The sequence below is a fragment of the Bos indicus x Bos taurus genome, chromosome 1, assembly GCF_003369695.1.
Source record: "Bos indicus x Bos taurus breed Angus x Brahman F1 hybrid chromosome 1, Bos_hybrid_MaternalHap_v2.0, whole genome shotgun sequence".
In the NCBI taxonomy this organism is placed as follows: Eukaryota; Metazoa; Chordata; class Mammalia; order Artiodactyla; family Bovidae; genus Bos; species Bos indicus x Bos taurus.
In genome coordinates, this window is record NC_040076.1 from 1,171,462 (window position 1) to 1,196,425 (window position 24,964).

General features: G+C 41.4%; 2 protein-coding genes across 5 annotated transcripts in view; both read right to left on the reverse strand.

Annotated features, from left to right (window-relative positions):
• The window catches only part of MRPS6 (mitochondrial ribosomal protein S6), a 65,788-nt gene that overhangs the window by 17,163 nt on the left and 23,661 nt on the right, over nucleotides 1–24,964 (reverse strand). The gene's annotated exons all lie outside the window — the stretch shown is intronic.
• The window catches only part of SLC5A3 (solute carrier family 5 member 3), a 33,866-nt gene continuing 22,525 nt past the window's right edge, over nucleotides 13,624–24,964 (reverse strand). For all 3 annotated transcript variants that reach the window (XM_027548320.1, XM_027549670.1, XM_027548901.1), the window contains exon 2: nucleotides 13,624–24,905. In XM_027548320.1, the coding sequence (XP_027404121.1) occupies nucleotides 22,409–24,565 (2,157 nt within the window). In that variant the 5' untranslated portion in view covers nucleotides 24,566–24,905 and the 3' untranslated portion in view covers nucleotides 13,624–22,408. The remainder of the gene's footprint in view (nucleotides 24,906–24,964) is intronic.

The window sequence follows — 24,964 nt, forward strand, 5'->3', positions numbered from 1 at the left end:
CACACCACGCGGGCACTGAGGAAAGGAGCAGAGACAGAAAGGAACGAGACACAGCTCGGAGCCCCACGGGACGAGGATCAGGACGAGGGAGGGCTGAAAGGCGAAGACTGCCGGCTGCGTCCAAGTACAGAAACAACTGAGATCTGTGACCGAGACGCCAAATTGAAATGATAAGAAACTCCATCATCCAGAGATAAAAGATTTTCAACACTGTGGTGAATTTTTTTCAGGTTTCTATGCATATGTATATACCAAAAGCTTTTGGAAGAAGAGATACTTCACAGGGGTAAACCTAAGAAGACAACTAAATAAAGGAAGGTGGAATATGGGGGAGAGATGAGGCCAAAGAGAGGCCCCAGACATGGTAGCTGGGAGAACGGGGTTACTGTTAACAGCTAAGGGAACAGCTGACCTCTCAAGATGCGAGCGTTTAGCTGAAAACCACAGGGCAGGCTATAGGGTTATGTTTCAGCGTCGTCAGCAGAGAAGTGCTACCTGAGACCTGGGAGCAGGGAGGGCATGAGAGAGGGCATGGGGCGAGCAGCAGAGACCAAGAGAGCCTCGGGAAGCACAGACACTCAGGGGCTAAGATGAGGATTCCAAGTGAGAGAAGCAAAGAGCAACAGGAAAACCAGACCAGCTTTATCACAGAAACTAAGGGAACAGGGAGCTGCCAGAGAAACAGCATGGAGAAGGAAAGCCCACAGTATGGGGACCACACGGTCACTCAACAATCTTGCCAGAAGCTGGACTGCCAAGGTAGAGACGTGACGGAAAGAGAAAACACCAGAGCCTGAGGTGCAGACAAATCTGAGCAGAGTCTGAGGAGAGAAAACAACGAGCGGGTCAGCAGTTAAAGGGGAATGGACCAGCCAAAGGATAACAAGATGGATGTTTTCATACATTGCCAACACGATGTGTTGCATAACTGCTACATGACCTGGTCTAGTGTTTTACTGTTACATATATTTAATTTTCATCAGGACCAAAAAAAAAAGGGAGCAAAGAAGGTTTACAGATTTGGCAATTGGGCCTTTGAGAGATGTCATGACTTAGAGACCATGTGGCCATTAACAACTGGAAGAGCCTGATGTGAAGAAAAGGAACACTGAAAAAGCTGAGTCAGGGGAAGAAGGTCAGAGGACGAGGAACATGACAGTCAGACATGACTGAAGGAACGCAAGCAAAGAAATCTTGAAATGCAGGAGTGAACTTCAGAAAAGGCTACCTTCCGGTGGCTTGTTTTGGATCAAATGAAAAGAAAACTGCAAAAAAAAAGTTTAACGTGTACAACCTGAAGAAAACCCACCACGTACCTGTGTAATTTCTTTCTGACAAACACTGCTAAAATGCTGTGAATGCACTGTTAGTTCAAGGTTTAGAAATAAAAGTTCTACTTGAATTTCGTATTGTAGCCCACTAGGGATTTTTTTTTTAATTCCTAATGAAAATTATGTGTATTTACATACTTAACCAACCTTATGATAAACAGAAATTTCCTGGAAAAAAAAAAGGGGGGGGCCAAAATCTGCTTGTATTAACACTGGGTAAAAATCTATAGCAATTTCTCCATAGACATTTTTGTATAGCTCTAATCGAGTGGAGCCTAAATTCTTCTCACATTTCATTAGTTCCCAGACATTTCCATGTTCTGCAGAAACCTCATATCTAACAGGAGGGGAATATTTCATTTCATTAAGAATGCTATTTCTTGACTTGGTATTACATCAATTAACTTATGATAAGACAGATGGACAGTCTATACAAATTAAGAACGAATAAGGGAAACACACACACACACTCTGACTAATTACAGCCTTCTGACTAGCTCCTCAAATCATAAATTTTAATTCAGCTTTGCCTGATTAGAAAGGAATATATCTCAATGCCTCTTGCCTTGTTTAAACTCCGACTGAAGAGTTTACAGTATGAAACATGGAGCACCTCTTCTGAAGTAAGAGCTTGTAAAATCAAAGATTTTCTTCTGTCCAAAAAAGGGGAAAGGCTACCTAACAAGAATGTAGCTCGGGAAAACATCAAAACACACTCTAACTTTGGCACGTCAAGGTCAAATGGCCAAATGGCAAACTGCTTGAATGGCCACATTCATTTCACTGTAATTCATGTTACCAAAAGTTAAAAAAAAAAAAAGACGAAGGAGGGGTTAAAAGTCTTGTTTGTGAAGAGAGCTGCTCAATTTGTCCTATATACCTGCCTCATCAACTCGAAGTCTGGGCCTGAGGGCTGAATCTTAGCACGCCAGAATTGCAAACAAAGTTTTAGCGGCACATAGCCAGCTCAGGCATTTTACATAGTGCCCATGGCTGCTTCCACGATAAAAGCAGACTTGAAGTTACAGCCGAGACTGTATGACCTGCAAAGTGGAAACTAATCTGGCTGACCTCTGCTCCACTGTTACTGGGTTGAGGGGAAGCGGGCAAGACAGGAAGCGGGCAAGACCTCACCCCACTCTCCCTAAAACGTGCGGCAGCCAGTATGGTGAGCCTGGGCCGCTGAGCTCCAGACCCCCCAGGATGGGTCCTCAGGTGGACGCGCTGGGCACCAACGTGCTGAGGGACATCAGCCTCACCACACAAGCACGCCGGGATGCAGATGGGTTTCTGCAAAATCCACCACTCTCCATCCACTGGCTCCTTATCCAATCAACCCATGAGCCCAGGCATCCAACTTTCCTCATTTGGTGAAACTCAGAAGTCTATTAAAATAAAAATGCTAGGATTCTTAAAAAAAAAAAAAAAAAAGTTCTGTTCAACAAAGCACAATGTTCAATTTGTTAAAAACAAACAAACAAACAAACATATGTCTACAGGAAGCACAGGACCTTGCTGGCGTAATTCTCATTTACAAGGCTTCTGAACCCTTTAATTCCAACTATTCTGAGAGAGGTTGTACGCACGTGCTTCTTGCGGGCTTCTCTCACCCTATCTGTAAAGCAGCTCCTTAAGACTTTCCTCCAACCCACCATATGTCAATGAAACACAGTTCTGTTACGGCACAGATTGGGAAGCCGAAAACGTTCACTTGAGAAAAAAAATATGGAAAAGAAACAGTGAATGAACATGAATGGGAACTAGAAAAACTGAATTCCAGTCACAATTCCTTCACTAATACTACGCAACTCTGGATAAATTATTAAAATCTATCCATTTTAAAGCTGTGCTTCAGTTTTCTCAGGTGCTAAGTCAGTGGCTCTCAACCACTTTTCTGTCTCTGTTGAGTTTCACACAAACAATACTTATGCCACAATTCTCAAAATATCCTGGGGGCACATAAAAGTTTTGTGTGTGTGTGTGTTTACCAAGTCTTTTCTCCCAGTGTTCCTCCTTCTGATACCCTATCATCCAGAGGTGCCCATCCCAACCCCAGACTCTTTAAGTCGTTCTCCTTCTTGCCTGGAGAACCCCATGGAGCCTGGCAGGCTACAGTCCACAGGGTAGCAAAGAGTAGGACACGACTGAGCGACTATCACTCACTCCACTCACTGATTCAATACAGCAACGTGAGATTCAGGAGAGCATGCACATTTGTCCATCTTGCACACGACTGTTACCACAGTCCGTATTGCTAGAAGAGGCACTAAAAACGGGCTGTTAAATAAATTACCGCACCTCCTCCCAAGGGGGCCTCTTGCTTACCTATTCCCAGTTTTACCCTGGAGGGACATGAAGTTTCCTCTTTTCTCTAATACAGTCTGAAGCCGCTTTTCACATACAACACAGCTTACTGTCAGGGCAGTGACTATAACACCGAAGCAACATTTCAGTGTGGGTGTTTTGTGCACCTGTCTCATGTATGCCAAAGTGCTGCTAACACTAATACTACAGTTTAAAGGAACCCAGAATTCATTTAGTACAAGTGGAACTAAATAGCTCATGTACTTCAGGAATAGAAAGTTCACATGTACATAATCATAAATGTTAAATTTGGACTGTTTTAATAATCTGCTGGTAAGATACAGTATTATCCAAAAAATTTACACTAAACAATACTTTAAAAAAGACAGTTCATCCTAGACAAAATTAAAACTTAAGCTAAAATTTTGAACTATTATTAATTACTGGAACTACTGGTGTTCAGCCTACCGAAGATGACTTAGGGAGAAACTTCAAATATTTACAGGGCTACTATGTAAAAGATAGACATGTTTTGATTGGGCCCTAAGACTTAGACTGGAATCAAAAGATAAAAATTACAGAGAAACAGAGCCTTGATGTATAACAAAAACACATTTCTGAAAATTACAGCCTTGATGTATAAACAAGAACACATTTCTGAAAATTACAGCTACATCAAAGTGAAACAGGCTGCCTTGTGAAGCACTGACCTACCCATCACTCAAAATGCAAAGACATCAGGTGACCATCAGATCACTCCTTGGACCAGGTGGAAGGTTAGACCTGTCCCAGGCAGGAATCCTAGAGTGGGCCGTCATTTCCTCTTCCAGGGGATCTTCCTGACCCAGGGATGGAACCTGCGTCTCCTGCATTGCCTGGCTCTCTAGCGCTGTTGTCACCTGGGAAGCCCCCTAAAGCCCCTGCTGAGATTAAACTCCAATACTACTCTGGCACCACTAATCATTCTGAAGGACACTAGGAAGTAAAATGGCATTTTTAAAAACACTCCAATTGCATGGTGGTAAAGAATACATTAACTACGAGTAAAATCTGGTGGTGCCTAGATTTATACTAAGGCAACAGCTGTTTTACCCACTGTTGTCTTTGCACCGATCCCCTGAAAATGTCCCTGGGAAGCCCAAGGCTCCTCAGATCACAATTTGAAACCTGCAGCTCTAAGGACTCTGATAGGCAAAGCTGCTATAATAAACAAAGAGCAAGAAGATGAGGAAAACAAAGGAAGAGCATCTCCACTTGCCATCAGCAGCATTATTCAAGCTGAGTTCACGGGAGTACCATGAGCAGCACCATCAGTCAATGGCCAGTGTTTAATTGAACGTATTTTCATCCCAGAAGAGAAGCCTGTCAACAAAACTATCTCATAAATTAGACTCTCTGGCAAACATGGCTTTGAATCAGTGGTATACGCAGCTATCACTACAACACCCTCACGTCCCACCCGAAAACCATACAGAATACACAATATTTTTTTTAAACATTTATTTATTGTGCTGCACCAGGTCTTAGTGGCAGCATGTTGGATCTAGTTCCCTGACCAGGAATGGAACCTGGGCACTCTGCACCGGGAGAGCGGAGTCTTAGCCACTGGACCACCAGAGAAATCCCCAGGAATTCACAATACTTAATGGCATACAGCACCCACTCATATCTCACCTTTCTCACTCTACAAAGAGTAGCCCAATTCCTGGGAGCAAGGAGGATTTACAGAAGGCAGAGCCAAGTCAGAAAACTGGCAAAACCTGTGAAAATGTAAATGTAAAAGCCTTTCCCTATCTTTGCTGCACCTTAATTCCAAGGTTTGTCTCCTTAAAATAATTTCCTTGAAATTTACATTTCCAAATAGAGAGACTTGTGCCTGGAAATTCTGCATTGAGATTCTCACAACAGTTGGAAAAACAAAATCTGTGAGCACCTTCCAACAGAAGAACCAGATTCCAAGGAAGCTGTGTCACTGGCAATCCTGGGTTAGAAAAGAGAGCAGACACCACTTACCTCCAGCCCTGCCTAGCATCCACAGAGCCCGACTCTGGGTATGAGTCCATGGGAACTGTTTCATCAGATATTTTTTATGACTCAAGAAAATCTCTTTGCCCCACAATTTATTGAATCAAGAGCTGCAGTTCTCACAGTAATTAAGGATTAAAACTGTTAAATACAGAAGCTATTTTAAAAATCTGAATAAAATTCAGTAAGGACAAATGTAAACTAAAAAAAATTTTTTAATGTAAAGATATATAAATACATGCTGGAACATGATTATACTTATCTATAATGGACTATTATACACTATATAACTTGTAGGTTAAAGTGGCTAGAAAAGTAACTCTTAGAGAACTTTTAAAGGTCAAAGACAGAAAACACTTTAGAGATCTTAACTGCTCTACTACTTTGTCCATGAATCATATTTAATAAGACCATTTTTTAAAAATGTAAAATAACTATGAACAAAAGACTCAACAGACTTTAAAAGGCAGAGAAGAGGATGGGAGAAGAGACGGGAACCAAAACACATCAAGTGTAGCAGGAAAGTAACAAATACTGTAACGCTGTGAAAAACTATTTCTTTTTATATGCCTCTGCTGTGTGCTTTACAAAACCGAAAATACCTCAAAATTTTAAAATATTGTTAAATACATTCACAGTTCAGACATTCCAAGTGGTGGTCATTTAGCCATTAAACCAAAAGCACCCTAAGAGCTGCTGAAAAATGTGCTAAGTGAAAAAGCCTTCATGATTATGAGATTCAATGTGTTACATAATCATCTTTTATAGTAAACAATTATTGGGGGGGGCATCTAGAAATCTCTACTGGGGAACAACTTTAAAATAATCTTAATGGCATAAATCAGCTGTAAGAGAGAACGTGCAGACATTCACATCTGGAAATGGAGTGAGAATAAATTGGATAGATCTCCCATACATACAACACTCTGTGGGTATCAGAAATACAGGTTGAACCTTGTGAAACTGCCATTTGGGGAGGACCAAGCAGTCCAAATAGTGACTATTTCCTAAGGTTCAACCTCATATTTACCCACCCACATTCCTCTCCAAGTGTCTCCCTCAGGACAAGGATTTCCAAGTCACTCATCAGGTAATCCACCTCCAAAAGAAATGCCACAGGATAAGAGACACAGAGCCCCCGCCCTTCAGAGGGCTGTGAGGGGGACATGCAGATACACATGAGTAACTAACAAAAGGGGAGGGGAAACACTTCTGGGGGGGCGCGGTTAGAGCTGGCAGACTTCAGCCAGACTCCGACGGCTAAGCACCTCTTCAAGACGTGGGTGGAGGGTTAGCTAGGGTCCTCTCGGAGCACGTGTGGGATGACAGTTCAACAAGCAGCAGCTTCTGATGGAATCTGCGTTTGGGACGGAATCCACGTGGGCACTTTACTCAGTACAGGTGGAAGCCTTGCTTTCTTCCACTCATGGCCATTTTTCGCCCAGAACACTTAAGACTTCAGTTTCTTTGAACACACTTTCGGTAAAAACAAACTTTCTGGAGGGCCATTTGGCAATATATATTAGTTTAAAATGTGTACACCTTCAATCCTACAGTCACTCCTAGGAAATTACTCTAAGAAAACTACGATACCCATGCACAAGAATTTAGCTACCAAAATACCACAAAATTATTAAGACAGTAAATAGATGAAAACATAGTTGTCCATTAATAGGAGTTTGGTTCAATAAGTTATTTTCACTGATTGAACAAGTACTATGCAGCCATTAAAAAAGTGCTGACCCTAATATCCTTAAATACTGACATAAAAACATTTTAATAAAATAAAGAAAAAAATCGGCATGCAGGGTCAATACACAGCTTCTTTCCGGAAGAAAAAAGTACTAAAATATACACATATAGCTTCTGGATGAATATACACCTAAATTGTATTAGTTTTCCTTAAGTAGTAAGATGAGAGTATTCCAGTCTCTTCTTTTTATGTTTCATTATATTAATTATATTAATTTCTTTTAAAATGAAAAGGTGTTTTAAAAACAAACTTTTAGGATGGGGGCGAAGGGCAAATTCAGTTTTAAGAAGAATTTCTTCCCCTAAGCCTATGCCAACTGCTATCTTCTTAGATGCCATAGTTTGTGAATTCTGTGTCAAAGCCTTGAAACTATGCCTCAACACTGGGAACTCCACCGACTCCATATCCATACACATTTTAAATATTTTAACAATCAGGGTGGTACAGATAGCTTTTCCGGGTTTACTGAAAGAGTCTTGCAAACTGTACTTCAAGCATCACAAGCGCTTGCAACTGGCTGCTCCGTCTTTGGGGAATGAGAGGGAAAACTGGATCCCTGAGATCTCTGAGTCTAGCATCAGGGCAGACTGAAGAGACGCGATGGGGAAAGGCCAAGTGTGGCCTTGAAAAACACAACAGCCAAGGAAAGCGAGAGAATGAGAGCAGTTAAGACAAGCTGCCCATTCTACGGCCAGGCAGCCAGGGCTGAGATTCTTGAGGATCTGGGAAAGCTAACACCAAAATGTATGCTTTGGATGATATGAGGAAAATAGAAAGAACCCAGGGAAGAATGGAAGAAAAAAAATCAGAGTGGTCAGTGTCCAGTGACTGCCAAGTTCAGCACAGATGAACACTGTGCCTACAGCAGAGTGCAAATAGTAAAGTCGGGTCACGGTCCGCGGCACGGTCGAACGTGCGGGTATAAAAGGGTTAGCCGCAAGATTGGCACCATGCCTTTAAATCACAAACTGGACTTACCTTAAATGCAGTGGGCGTCCAAAGGACCCCTGCAGCTAGTCTGTGCAGAGACATCAGTAACGGCATTGGTGTCAAAGGTTATAAATGAATAAATTTAAAGAACGAGCAAGAAAGAACCCGTGATTACAAGAGAGCCAGAAAATGGCTACCCACTCCAATATTCCTGCCTGGAGAATCCCATGGACAGAGGAGCCTGGTGGGCTACAGTCCATGGGGTCGCAAAGAGTTGGACACGACTGAGCGCAACACACGAAATGACTAGTTGTCGGCTATTTATGTGCCTGGGTTATCAGTAAACATGGGCTTCCCTGGTGTCTCTGATGGTAAAGAAATCTGCCTGTTATGCAGGAGACCCAAGTTCGATCCCTGGGTTGAGAAGATCCCCTGGAGAAGAAAATAGCTACCCACTCCAGAATTCTGCCTGGAGAATCCGAACAGAGGAGCCTGGAGGACCCCAGCCCATGGGGTCACAGAGAGTTGGACACGATTAAGCAACTAGTGCTTTTCTTTTCACTCATCAGGAAACGTGAGTAGTTCAATCGCAATGTAGTTTTTCTTCCTTAATAAACCTACTTGTGTCCAAGGTGTCAACTCAAAAAAGAATGTCATTCAGAGGTCACTTAGGGCCAAAGTGGGGGCTCGTTTGCCCATAACCAACCATTCCCTTTGTGATTCGGGTTAGTCAAAGGAAAAGGGCGGAATCCCCAAGGCATTGCTCTAGATCTCATCAGAATCATCTGCGGAGTCTTTAAAGGGCACTCTGTTTCACCCTCAGATATGCTGATTCAGTTAGACTAGGGGTTCAAAAACCTTGGGCATTACAGTTCTTCAGAGTGCCCCAGGTGTGAACAAAGGTGAGAATGACATTCTAGTAGCAAGTTGGCTGGCTTCTCATCACTCCAAAGATGAATGATCCTGGCTGAACTATAGTTAACAGAGGATTTTCAGCAATGCTCTCCTCCAATTTTAAGAAGCATAAAAGCTCCACTTTTCTCACAGTAAGAATGGAGCCCTCCCTGAATGTGAAATGACAATTTTAATAGGTGACTACTTGTGGTTAATACTACCTGAAAAGGTGGGAAAATGCCAAAACTGAAGTATCCATGTTTGCTATTCTGAGAACATTGAAAACCCACAATCCTTTTAAAACTGGGGGATTTCCATTTCGGTCCTCTTCATACCCCCTCCAGATGCACTTACAGATGAATAAAAGATAGGAATCAAGAAGACTGGCAGGAGTCCTGGTTACCATGGCAGCAAGCAGATGAAATGCCACAGCTCATGAAACTGATAGTGAGAGCAGGCATCAGGTGGACAGCATGGAGCAGCACCTGGCTTATTGACTGCTCTCCTTCATGCACAATTCAGTGCACAGCCTTCGCCTTATATTTCAACCCGTTCAGGGCGCAGGAGGGGACGCAGCACTGGAATGACAGGGAGACCAGGGAGATAAGAATCAGCAAAGGGCTTTGATACTAGAGAACAAGGGTTATCAGCAGAGTCAGTTTAGCTTCTGTGAATCTTCTAAGTGTCACTGTATGTATGGGTTTAGCAAAAAATATCAGCCGACTGGTTTAAGGGAAATTTTTTTAAAATATGCCTCGAAAAGAGGCAGATACATGGGCTTTGGCAAGAGAGTCAGATTTGCGTTATCTTGGTGAACAACAGACCCAAACTGTGACTATCCTGCAGGGGTGCTTAATTCAAGCAATGGGAGGAAGGTTCTTACAGGACTACATTGCTCTAAAGAGAAGAGAAAGGGCTTAAAAGCACAGAGGAATTCAAGAAATCAAAATACCCTTCAAGAATCAGCTACTTCCAAGGAAAAGTGTGCCTCTCCTTCCCTAATCCTGTGTGTGTGTCTCACTCCACACGCATCTTGAGAGTGCCATTATTTAGGACACCCTCTTCCCCAACCAAGCCTCTCCAAGTGGCTTTCTGTTCCATCGTCACCAGGTGCTGGAAATCCAAAGAACCTGGAGCACAGGATGCAGTCGACCAATGTCTGATGAGTAAGTGCATCAGAGAGTATGTGGAAAGACAGATGGACGTTACTAACTGTACTTAATTCAACTAGAATGGAAAAATGGCCTCAACTAAAAAATGAAAATTCAAATGAAATAAGATCTTCATTGCAAAAAGGCAAACAGCACACACATACACATATATACAACTACACATTATATATATAATGTATGTATATAAAGGTAGAGACGCATAAGAAAGTTAAGCATATCTTGTTAGTCAAAATCAGAGACATACAGTCAAGGAACTAGGAACAAACAGGTGGAGGGTGGAAATAAAGACACGGTGGGAGACTCAAAATGGTGCCTCCAAACTTCTGAAGATTCTTGGGATGCAATAAAACCAGTGGACATTTGACTCTTAGAGTGTACCAGAGAACATTACAACACAACTGAGACTCCAAACACCTATCAAAACTTCTGTTAATGAGTCAGCAAGCCCCATGTAAAGACAATAGTATTTTACAGAGAATCTGCTATAGGGCATGACAATAAAATCTCAAATGAGAGCTAGAAGGAGTAAAATCCAAAGTTAACGACAGACCTCATTCTGTTCTATTTCCTTTTCCTATCAGTCTAAAATCAGCAGGATCTACCCTGGAGTACTGCATTCAAACTTGGAGGTCACATATAAAAGTTGTCTAACTCCCAAGGTAAGCAGAATTTCTCAGTTCCCACTGTGCTTCTGGTTGACAACATGTTCTTTCAGGATAAGGCAGAAATGGGCAACAGGCCCTGAAATTTCGAGCTTCAAAAGCTAAGTGAAGAGTGGATACCAGGATTCCCCAGCAAGTTAGGAGGATTCAACAGAAGCATATTTCACCCCCTCTTGAAAACCTACGAGAACTCCTGTTAAACAGTGTTGCTGTTAACACACAACTCTACAAGAATGAGGGAGAGGAGGGGAAAACAGCAGTATGATTTTAAGAAAAAGAAAGCAGGTGGAGAAAAAGCACCAGTGGGGAAAACCAAGAGTCAACCATACTTACACTGTAGAATTCCCAAGACCTGGGGACCGGCAACACGGAGTACACCTTTGAAAATGAGGGTGAGTCGGGAACTAAAATAAAGCTGCTTGAAGTTTATGGAGTAGTTGGACCCCTAGATGCATGTTTGGAGGCTGAGTCTCTGGAGTGGATACAACAGAGAAATACATGGACTGGAGGGCACAGACACAGCTGTTAAGAGGCGATATCATGCACACTCAGTCATGTCTGACTCTGTGACTCCATGGCGTGGACTGCAGCTCTCCAGGCACCTTTGTCCATGGGATTCTCCAGGCAAGAATACTGGAGTGGGTTGCCATTTCCTCCTCTAAGGGATCTTCCCAACCCAGGGATCGAACCCACATTCGTGTCTCCTGCATTGTCAGGCGGATTATTTTACCACTGTGCCAGGGAGTACTCAAGAAACAATGGAACGTGCCACAGAGAACCCAAACTAGCTTGAAGGGACACCTGCTAGCTAAATCTGGAAACATCTGAGCAAAACAATGACAGTAATGAATCATAACCTACTAAATAAGGCAGTACATGAGTTCAAACTGATAGATAAACGGGGAGAAGAGGAAATTCTTGATTTCAGTATAGTGAAAAAAAGAAAAAGAAAGAAAAATCACTGTTTTACACCACCACAGGAATAACTTGCTCAGGCAAGAATTATCAATGGATGCTAAAACTATGGGCTAGTTTGATGAGGAATAATAAGTTATTTATGTGAACTCTGTGAAAGCCACTCAGTCATGTCCAACTCTTTGCAACCCCATGGTCTATACAGTCCATGGAATTCTCCAGGCCAGAATACTGAAGTGGGTAGCCTTTCCCCTCTCCAGGGGATGTTCCCAACCCAGGGATCAAACGCAGGTCTCCCACATTGCAGGCGGATTCTTTACCAGCTGAGCCACAAGGGAAGCCCAAGAATACTGGAGTGGATAGCCTATTCCTTCTCCAGCAAAATCTTTCCAACCCAGGAATTGAACTGGGGTCTCCCGCATTGCAGGTGATTCTTTACCAACTGAGCTATCAGGGAAGCCCAAATTAGAGTTTATCAGGGAAAGTGAAAGTTAAGTCGCTCAGTCATGTCCAACTCTTTGCAGCCCCATGGACAGTAGCCCACCAGGATTCTCTGTCCATGAGATTCACCAGGCAAGAATACTGGAATGGGTTGCCATTTCCTTCTCCAGGGGATCTTCCTGACCCAGGGATCGAACCCAGGTCTCCCGCATTGCAGACAGACACTTTAACCTCTTGTGCCACCAGGGAAGCCCAGGGAGATAAACCCAATTATCTCCCCCACAACCTACTTATTAGCAAAAGGGAAGATGTTTACTAGATAGTGGAGAGACACAGTACATACCACTTGAATCAAGTATCAAAGTTAATGTCAACAATAATGAGACAACACATCACACACCTCCCAATGTGAGGCTTTGTGGACCTATTATTATTGCTTATGTTGTAGTCAAAATGTAACCAAAAATGTATAGTGAGTCAAGTCATGAGGAGAACAACCCTAAATAGGAGTGGAATTCACAAAATGACTGGCATCTAAACTTCAAAAATATCAGTACTACAAAAGACAAAAAGAACAGCTGAGAAACTATTTCAGACTAAAAAAGATAGACATTAAAGCTAAATGCAATGAACTGGTTTCCAAACTTAAGAATATAAAAAAAAAAGTTGCTATAAAAGGACATTTAACAGAGTAACATTTGAATAAAAGCTTTAGATTAAAATATTGTACCACTGTTTTCAGATTTTGATAATTATTTTATGCTTATATGGGTGACTGTCCTTGTTTTAAGAACTATACCCCCAAATACTTAAGAGGATAAAGGGGAGTGAGGTCTGCAACTTATGTTTTCAAATGGTTCACGAAAGTGTCTGATGAGAGAAATGACAAAGAAGCTGTGGCCAAACGTTAACTACTATAAATCTGGATGAAAACGATTCCTGGGTTCTTCACACTATCCTTACAATTGTCCTACCATCTGCAATTATTTCAGAATCAGAAGTGAAAACACTGAGCGTATTTTTATTTACTCTGTATTATCAGTTAATACTTGCGAGTCCATGCTTACCAAGGTGAAGAAGAACAATAAGCAGTAGGGGAAACGTACTGGAACTCTTCATGAGCTAAGAGAAAAGGAACTGAGGCGCAACCTCGAGGACGGGCATGTGTTCGTACTGAAAATACTCAGTCACAGAAATGTAAATTTTTCATTTTATTCAAAGTTGGTACAGAAGTGCTAACGTTTCCATAAAATAATTACTATACTTCAGTTACAGGACAAAATACCACAGAAAGGAATATACTTTGCAAGAAATGTAGTTCATCTTAAGTTTCCAAATACTTTTAAACGCTAATGCAGCAGCTGGCAAAATAACACACAGTACACAGAAAACAGTGTATTTTACAGAGTCAGTAATGAAAACTGACAGCTCTTTAGCAGATATGCTTCATTTTTTTTTAAAACAATAACACTTTTAAAAACACATTAAACCAAGATCATACATGTCTACAATTTAAAAAATCAGATTGTATACAATAGAAGAGTCAAGTTAGAATTGTCATGTATGGTTAACAATCCTAAATCTACAATTTCAATTGTATTCCTTTCAATATGGAAGTTACCTGGTTTATACCAAATTCTACTTTCTGTTCGCAACTAAAACATTATACAATGAGATGGACTTGGTAAGTCAAACCTTAAAAAAGAAAAAAAAAAAAAAAAAAAACACGCTGCAGACAATGAAGGGTACACTGGAAATCAGTTTACAATTCAAAAAACTCACCAATAACTCAACAACTTCATTTAACATCACATTTGGTCTACAATGCATAACTGACGAAACAATCCATGTACACAATACACACCCCAGTGCACAGACTGGTCTCACAGAACGTGTGAACAAAGCTTTAATAGGCAGGACACTGGGAAAAACATTTTTCAATGTAGACATCTGTTAAAAATGCGTTAATACTTACATATCAAAATTACTTGAAGGCAGCAGTACTCTGCTGACATTTGGCTTAAAAATAAAGGAATGAATGAAGCAATTTCACAGGATATTAGAAAAGGAATTGGTTTTCTTCTTGAAGAAGACTACTAACTTTTGCACAGCAACTATTTTTGATATCCACCTTATCAAAAAAAAAAGGAGAAGCAGCAGCAGCAGCACTGAGAAACATAGCACAGTTCACATGTGACTGCCAACATAGGCCCAGGCAACAGAAATGGGACATTCAAGCAAAGAACGGGTAAATCCCTCGCTTTCATTTCTGAACTCTGTTGGCAATCCATCAACTGAAGCAATATTGGTGGGGGGAAGCAGGGCAACAGGTTCCATACCATCATCTGACACGAATGTAATATTCATTATTTAAAAAGAAAATAATAAAGCTTTTGCATATTAACAACCCCACAGAAAAGTCCATGAGCAAAAAAGACTAGTTGATCTGTTTGCCACTCAAAAGAGATCTCATAGTGAAATGAGAAAGTTCTAACTGTACGTATTTACACCGCGACAGCCACGTGCACCTATACTAAAGCAATCATTCATGGAAATTAGAGATGAAAGATATTCTGCCAAAGGCATCTTCAAAAGCATCCTTTAAGTTCTTAAAAACAATTTTAGATTTAAAAACAAAATTTAAAGGTACAGAGCACATTCTATATAGTATATAGAACTAACAGGTTATTACTCCTTTGCCTTATCCCACATGGCTAAGCCAAAGATGTTCCTCACACCTCTCCTTTTCCCTGTATTTCTCGTTCCTCTCAACTCCACCAAAGCCTGAGGTGCTACATTAACTGCTGTAGGGACACACCTGCTGGCTCTTCGCTGTAGGCCATACTCTCTCCCTCAAAGTGCTCAGGCTAATTCTTCTAAACCATGTTCCATTAGTCTACACCCGCTTGAATCTTCTTTCCATATTATTATTAAAGTTGACTATCCCTAAGATAAATATATGGAACAGAGCAGAGTGGGAAAAAGGTAGTCCCTTGTCTCCATTCTGAGAGTTTTCCTATCTTTTGATGTATAGGCAAGATCCAAGAGAGAAATGTATTTATTCATTGCCAATAAACAGGGGCTAACTATTCAAATGAAGTGAGGAGTAAAATAAGGGCAATGCCGAGTGCAAGAAAACACATTATTTTTCTTCTTTTGCAGGCATATTCATAGATTTCATCTAACCTAGTCTTGTAACACAACAGGCAAAAGAATCCTTTAGACTCTTACAATCAATGTGAAAAGCAAAAAGTAGTTGATTTGGCAGATGTCTCACTTTGTTTGATGCTTGTGACACCTGGATCGAATTCTGCTCTATTAAAATGAAGGTAGTCAGGCATATGAAAAAATACCTTCATTAAGCTTATTAAACTTATACAAAGATTAAAGATTAGTATTTGCCCTATTAAAATGTGAGATTTCTCCATGATCTCAGGGTGCTATTGACAGGAGGTAAAATTTCCTACAGATTTATGATTAAAAAAAATAACCCAAAGGCTCTACAGCTTAAAGCATAAGTTTGTCAAAATGCTCCACCCACAGAAACCTACAAGTCTGTTCCTGTTTCTCCAGTTCAATCGTAGGGAAGAGCCCACAGGCCCCATTTTAGCTGGTAACCCCCCAGTACAACTGCAGCAGTCCTGACACTAGTATTCTCTCCTCCACCAAAGCAGAACACAGGCCCTCAGACTAGGACACTGACCCTCTTATGACTGAGGACCCCTGATTCAGGTACCTCTCACTGGCCAGGGCTTGCAGCACTGCGGTGCTCATCCCGACAACTCCGGAGATGACCCATGGCAGGCTTCTTATGCCGGGCACTTGTGGGATGCTGAGAGTACTGTTAGCCTTGTGCTTTCCACACGCGGAGTTACACACATGAGGGAACATGGTTTTGTGCTTTCTATAAAACTTACTTTAAGCTTTGTTATCATGGAATGTGAAACTCTTGTCACATGTATGTTCTCAGACATGCCTACCCAACCTACACTGGAAGATGATAAAAGTTAAAAGATACTCACAGAATAAGTAACCTTAAATCTTTAATTAAGGATATAAAGGAAACAAACACAGATGAATAAATAACATTTAAGCTGCAACACAAGCTAGACCTACCTGGTTCTTTGAACCTAAATAAAGGCTGCATGTAAAATATGTAAATATAAATGTATTTTCTTTACTAGTCATAGCAAAATTTAAAAAGAGGAATTATGTAAGAGTTATGTTTCAAGAAAGGGAAAGGTGTGAACTAGCAGATTAAATATCAGCAACTGAAAGGTGCTAATCAAAACATAAATTTCAGAAGCTGATTATATTAAGGAATACCCTACAGAATGGCCTGTGCCAGTTTGGGATTTCAATACTCTACATAGCAATGAGCTTAATTTCAGTTTCCAACTACTAAAACAAAAAAGTGAGTTATTAGTGAACATTCCACTTACAGAGGTATAGGCGACACTGATACACTGAAAAATTATCCAGACAAGTTTCTCCAGAGGCAATAAAAAAAGTAAACACTCCTTTATCCAGCAGCACTTGGGTATACAAGGTGAATTTACCAGGGAAAATACAAGTCTCCAATAAAGATGTGGTTAGCTACTCTCGATCTGTGCTGTTGCCGAAATCACTGAAAAATGTACTTCCCTCATTGATAGAGTTCACTCTCTGTAAACTGTCTGGGTGGCGGGGTGGGGGTGCCATGGCTCCATTATCGGGGAAACAATTACAATCCAGGGCTTCTCTGAGGAGAGCAGGGCACTGCACCTACACTAGCAAGAATCTGAGGCCACTGTGCTTTGTCTGATTTATTCTAGCATCCCTCTACCCAAACACACCATAAATCCAGGTAGCCAAATCGAACCTCAGACGTCATTACATAAATTAAGGTTACTGGTTTAAGTCAAGTCTCAGATTATGGTCCTCCCTCCAAAAAATAAAGTGCATGAGATGAGAAATGATGCAGATATATCAAACCTTTGTGTTTACTTCTGAACAGAAGACTACATGCCAATGGTTAAGGCTATTAGTTACCAGATAAATGGGGCACTTAACTCGAAACAAAAAGCTAAACCCTATCTTTTATAAAGGACTTGAGATGGACACAAACATATAAAATTATATCAATTCACACAACATTCCTTTAAAGGTGAATCAGTAGTTTAAAGCCTTATTCCCAGCATTGGAGAGAGCAGTTTAAATAAAAACATTTATATGACAATGTGAATAATGGTGTGAGACTCAGCACTGGCAAAGCCTATCAATTATTTTGAACCTTAGCTAAATTCTGTTCTGCAGTCAAAGTAACTGAAAGTAACTCTTTCATCAGAGGTGAGAGTTTGACCAAAAAAAATACCAAATTAGGAGAAGTTAGCTTAATGGAGGAAAAGGGGGTTGGCAGCCCTGAGTTAAGTCAACCAAGAAAACCAAGCGTAGTGATTAAAACATCAACCGTAGTGATTAAAAGATTACTTCTTACATAATCCAGCTTCACACCTAACTAGTACAGAAGAGTTTCTCTATATGCCAACTGACTAGTTCCAACTTTTTACCTTTAATTGCTGCAACAAGGCTTTTTGGCATCAAAACAAACCCCATTCCTCTCTACATTGCGATACCATCATTTCCAAGGGACTGGTGTGAATTTTAACTACTTCTGCCTAATTTTTGAAAAGTGAGCTTCGAGAATAAAATTCTGATGAATTATTAGGGCTTTTGTTATTACTGAACACAAAGTCTGAAAATAAAACTCTGGAGCATTAACAGTTTAAGCTAATAGATATTTTAGTATATTTAAACACAACTACTATTTAGTGAATCATTCTCTGGATCCAGGCCTTCAAATCTGGGGCAGAGCACCACTTGTGCACACCATGGCAATAAGCCTGAATTAAACTGACAAAAGATCAAAATAGGAACATGTTAAGTGTTCAAACAAAGAATAGGTGAATTAATTAAAGCAATGTGAAAGAAGACAAATCAAGGGGAAAACCAGTCTCTCTGAATGGTAGGTGGGCCGACACACAAACAGGAGTTAAGTCCTATCTCTGACGTCTGCTCAGGCTAATGTCAACATTAAAAGGACAAGCAACTTAACACCCAGCTAATGAGAAATCTTATGAATACTGAAGCCTATGGCTGCTACACCCAGGTACTTCTCAGCATCTCATCTAGTAGTTTTTCCGACTTCTTCAGAAAATCTTGTCCTGGCAGGTCTCTGTAGTAACATAATTTAACAGCAATGGTCTTTAAACATCTCTCAACCCAAACTCGGAAATGCAGAGGTGTCACTGCTAAATACCTGTGTGGTCATTTTCAGCCATCATACCTCAGATGAAAATGACACAGGGGAGTACAGCGTGAACAAAGGAATGCCAAGTGGGAACATTAATGGGTCTAACTTTTTAATAGCTAATAATATAGCAGGTCAACAGGGTGGTGAAGAATGAAAGTAACCTGTATCACATGATCTCTAAAGAGAGAGGATCCACAAAACTCAATATAGAGAAGATAACAAGGGACTGAGAAATGTAGAGACTTAAAGGTTCTAACCACCCTGGACAAGACTTTTCCAAGCCCCTACTCAGCCTCAGGTTAGAGAACTGAGTAGCAACCTTCCTCCCCAATTCTTAAAATGTGAAATTTCATCAAGCAACAGGCCCCTGTTAATTACTTCATGTGCCATCCCTGAGAGTTAGGGCTTTGTGACCCAGGCCAGCCTCTTTCTGCAAAAAGACAATGGCGCCTTTGAGCCAAGTGAAAAAGAAGCCTTGGGAGATGAGATATGCTGGACGGAGGCCAAAGGACACAGCAGCACTGCTACTGCTTGATGCTTCTCTAACCAGAAGATAAGAGTGGTATCTTCCCTAGCAAAGAAAGGCTGGGGAAAAGACTGGCTCTGCTGTTTCAAAAGCCACTTACTATCTCAGGGTAGAAAGACAAAATATTCTTCAACAGGGAAATGAGACATTCCACAAAGGAACCCATAATCACTCTGCATGCCAGGGCAACAAGCTCTTCTCATCAGATCTTGAGACTAAGACTGCCCGAGAGGACAAAATCTAAGAACTGGGGATACCAGATGAGACAGTATTTTTCTTCACCTTTGAATACCAGTGTCCTCACTTCATTCTGACTTTTAGCTAACTATTTCAGTCAATCACTCTTAGCCAGTTCTCAATCTTAGCTTGAGCCAATAAGAAAATATATACATGTTAACGTCTAGGTATCAATGTCATCACTTAGGACCCATTTAGTGTAAAGTATGACTATTTTGCTAGCTTTATGAGAGACTATGTATCATTCCATGATCATTCTAACGAAGTAAAGACTGAAGAATGGTCCCTTGAAATGAAGCGGCAATCAGGAATTCACATACTCATTCAAGCATATTATCTATTACTGGGAAGCAATAAGAAGGGCAAGCTTCAGGGACTTCAGTCTAAATAAAGTGATGTTTACACTGGCAAGAATAAACAATCCTAATGGATATGCTAACAACCATTCCTTATTTACAAACATTAGTACTCTAAACTTGACCTACTGCTATATACACACAAATAAGATACAAGATGATGTATTTTATGTATCATACTAAGACAACAGCAGAGAGAAGGCAGGGGGATGCTAAGACCCCAAACTATTAGGAGTCAACATTAAACAAAGCGGGGGAAATCCACTTAGACACCACCTATTCATTTATGCTTTTAACAGAAGAGATAAGAAGGCTGCTCAGCCAATAGGTCAAACCTCACTGCTGAGTTACACAGCAACGTGTTCAAAGAAAAATTTTAATTTCTACAACTTAATGGCAATTTGAAAAATCTAAGATCTTATTATTTCCCCAAATACCAAAAGGCTGTCTCAAAAGAAGAACAGTTCCTTTGAGAAAAGAAGAGGACAAACCATAAGTCCAGACTTGGACACCTGGTTTTCTGTTCTTCCCAACAGACTTTGTAACCTTGAATATGTCACAGCCTCGGCCTCCACTTGAGGACGGTCCTTACTTTCATTTGGCCCCCAGCTTATTAAATCTTAAGAATGAAACTAAAAAAAATTTCACAAGGCACTCTAATAAGCTCTCAGAAATCATACTATTCAAACACAAATTATTTTCTCAACTACAGACTCAGTCCATCACAAAGCCTCCTGGAGATGGGAAGACATTATACTACCTAGTAATTTCTAAAACTCAACTTTGAACTAATCAAGTCCATCATAATGAACTTAGTTTACAAATACAAAAAAATTTAAAGTCATCATGACTGAGTTTTGATTCAAAATCTACAAAAGTATCTAAAAAAGTAATAATTTTCCCCTAAAGAATACAAGGTTAATAAAATCATGCAATTTAAAAAATATCAGAGATTACAGAAAAGTCAAAGAAAGTAGATACAAAATTAGTTTCCTTCATGTGCCATGGAGGAAAAAGGACAGCATGCACAAAGAACGACATCCTGTGGAGAGCTTTTCTCAAACGTCTTTTGTACCCTGTGCTCATGAAGGGGAATCCACCTGTGAAAAATGGATTCTCTTCCAGGAACGCTGGAACTGGATACTGAGCCATGCCAAGACAGAGGATCCTACAATTACACAAGTCCTGTAATCTCCATAGGACACACTACTAAATCCGTAGAAGCTCTCTGGAATCTGTCATCCATTCTACAGAAAGGCTATACTGCAACCCCACCAGTGGCAAAGCATGCACTCTTCTGAGTTTCCTGTTACTGATGGCCTGTTTGCAATGAAATACCCTCATGCTCTAAGTCACTGTAACTGTTTAAACAAAAATGCAGAGGCTGCGTACATACGTTGTATTAAAAAAAAAAATTGGAAAAAAACTTATGAAGGATACATTATGATCTCAGAATGATATTTTCACTCTAAAAACTCAACTTCAATGTATCACAATCTAATCAAGTGGGGCAACCCAACACAAAAGCCAAGTTAACTTTTCTTCAAATTTCCAGACATATCTTCCAATGGATCCACTAAGGAAGGTTAACTAATTAATAAAGAATGTTACCAAATGACAAAAACAAAGCTAGAGAATTAATGGTGTACAAGGAGTCACCTGTTCAGCTTAGCTGATCAAACACTGCTTTAGGGGATGCTAATTTTCAAACTATATAAACAATCTTAACTTGGTCAGTAAATTTGGGGATCATCAGCAATGTTAACTTCATTTTCTGCCCCCCATAATCATTTACAATACAGTCATGACATACAACTTTATAAAGACAAGACTACTTGGTGATCATTTGAGTGTGGTTCACTTAAACTTCAGAGGAGGGAAAAAAAAGAAAAAAGAAAACAAAAACAGCTGGAACTTTCCCCCAACATTCCATATACTGGTGGTACAGGAACAGCTACAAAAAACATTCCTCTTCCTTTCTTCCAGCATACAGAATCCATAGGCTCATGCTAACAAAACGAACCTGGCAAACGAACTCGCCCTGAAACAAGTACTCCACAAGCACATGTTAGATTTTCAGTACATAATGGATTATACAATGTACAAATTCAGTTCTTTAAAATGGGAGTAGGGATTACAGAGACAGAGAAAAAACTTTAAAATGAGCAAGTCTTCTATTTCAGGGTAAGAAGGCCTACCAAGATTTGGCAGTGCAGACAGTGTATCTTACTCACGATACCTTAGCATATAACTCTGCTCTAAGTGCTCTATGAGAATAATTGGTCTCTCCTCACTTTGGTATGGAAAATTTTAAACCACATTTGCACAATTCAGTCTGTTTAAACAAGTTTTACTTCATTTAGGTTGAAAATTTACTTTCATCCATCTCTGGGAAAATAAAAGTCTTGCAAATAGATGATTTTTCTGCTAAGTAAAATTTGGCTAAAATCTACAGCGTAAACAATGCCTGAGAGATGCACAGTTACATAAGTTTGCAGGGTTTTTTGTTGTTGTTGTTTTCCAAAGACCAGTATTTTCTTAAGTTAGTGTCTCATCATATCCTTAAAAGTTCATAAGGAGAAATAAACAAACATGAAAATTCCAAGTGAACACACAGCAAAAAGTCCAATATTGAGTATTACTTTAACTTGTGGAGGTTCTTCCAACATTTGTAAACAAACAGCCTCCTCCTCCATCAGGTCTCTGAGACTCCTCTTGCTGAGGCTCTTACTTTTAAAGCCACAAAACCAATCGATGAACTTCCAGTACCGGCTTCCGTCCTCTGCTTCTTTCTTTCTCTCTTTCTCACCCATGAGAGCTGCCTGCCCGTTGGAATACGCATCCACGGGTGTTTCTGCCTCCGAATGACCTAAGGAAGCCACTGGGTTGCCCTCCTCTCTGCAGGTCACCAACAGATTCACATCTTCCGGCTGCAGGCCCTTGATGCTGTCCTCAGACTTCCCGTTGGGGATGACATGGTTGATGGCCTCACTATTCTCACTGCATCTCAGAATGCTCTTCTCTTGCATTTTGTATGGTTCATCTTTCGGGGAGCAGCTCTCCTTGACCACCAGGCTCTTCTTAGACCAAAAAGTGGTGGTGCGAATCTGTTCCTTCGTAGGAGGTGGTGTGAGAAGGCTAACAATTACAGTAATGAGTCCTGTGATCCAAAACAACGCTGTGGCCACATACATGTAATGGATGTCTTTAATGAAGACTGGCCTGTTATCAGGTTGGTCACATTCCGGGGCACGGTAGGCAAAGGCCAGTGTCAAGCGGACTGCTCCAAGGATAAAGCCCGCCATTCCACCATAGAAAGCCCCTTGTTCATTGCAGCGCTTCCAGAAAATGGCCAGAAGGAACAGGGCTGCAACTGGGGGCGTCAGGTAGTCAGCTACCTCCTGGATGTAAAGGTACATCTGGCCTCCTTGCATCTCCACGATGATGGGCACCCACGCGATGCTGATCACCACCATGAAGGCCACAAATATCCTGCCCACGATCATCAGTTCCCGGGAACTGGCGCTCTTGCGGATGAGTTTGTACACATCGAGGGTGAATATGGTGCTGGCGCTGTTGAAGATGGAGTCCAAGTCACTCATCAGAGCGGCAATCATCACGGCCATCATCAGGCCCCGGAGGCCCACGGGAACCAGCTTCATCACGAGGCGCGGGTAGGCAATGTTAGAGCACCCAGCTCTGCTTCCACACACCTGCATGCAGTGCTCGGGGTTGATGCAAGCTATGTCATCGGCAAACAGTATCCGGGAAATCATTCCGGGGACCACTATGATAAACATTGGCAGAAGCTTCAGGAAGCCGGCCATCAGGGTGGAGCCTTTGGCATGAGCAATGTTTTTGGCTGCTAGGACCCTCTGCACGATGACCTGGTCGGCACACCAGTACCAGACTGAAGCCGGGGTCTGCCCAAGGATGAATCCAGGCCAAGGAACATCTTCATCTGTTGGGTTCCGCAACATTTTCAGTGCGTCTTTCTTGGGGTGGACATTACAAGAATTTGTGTTGGAAAGGTTGTACGTCAGCAGGATGGAAGTGACATTGGGTGAGGCCAACATGTACCTTCTCTTAACTTCCTCAAACCCGCCAATCTCCATCATGCTAATCACCATAAGTGTGAGTGCCCCAACGATCATGAGCAGAGCCTGCAAGGTGTCTGTGTAGATTACTGCGACAAGGCCTCCGGTGACGGTCAACAAAGCGGTCATGCCAATGAGCAGGATGACAGACACATAGAGGTTCCAACCCAAAGACTCCTGGATAAAGAGGGCACCCGAATACAGATCCACAGAGAGCTTGGTGAAGATATAGAGAATCAGAGACAACGCTGCGAAATAGACCTGAATCCTATGGCCACCAAATCGCTTGGACAAGTATTCAGGCATGGTGTATACCCCTGACCGGATGTAAATCGGGATGAAAACCCATCCCAGAAGTTGCAAAAGCAGCAAGGCATTGAACTCCCATGCGCCCACTGCAAATCCACTTGCCGCTCCAGATCCTGCCAGCCCAATGAAGTGCTCACTCCCAATATTGCTCACAAATAGAGAGGCACCAATTGCTACCCAGGTCATAGAGCGCCCCGCCAAGAAGTATCCACTCACGGTGCTTCTATTAGATTTCCACATGGCAAAAAAACCAATGCACATGACCAGGATAAAATACAGGGCCACTATGGCAATGTCTGCTGTCTCCAGTACAGCCCTCATGTTTGGTAACTTTGCGAATACAAGCGTCCAATGACAGAAGTGTCCGACTTTTTATTTACTCATGAGTAACCCCAGCCAAGTCTGGAAACCATACGTGAACTGGACTACACAGAGCAACACAGCAGGTCAAAGTCTTTGTCCTTTGGTTTGCTGTCTTGATGGTGGTGGTTGTGATAAACTTTGAAGGAGACAGTTTAAATTTTCCTCCGCTTCTTAATTGGGATTGAGAACTTAGCTCGTCCTCTTAATCCACTCTCCACAAGACCATCAGCATTTACTCAGGGGCTGGAGGAGACATTCTGAGTTGCAGCTAAGTCTAGTGAAGCCTACTGTACCAACCCTGCAAGGCAGCAAAGACAAAAGACAAAGATTGAATTAGAGGAGGGGCTCACCAAGCGA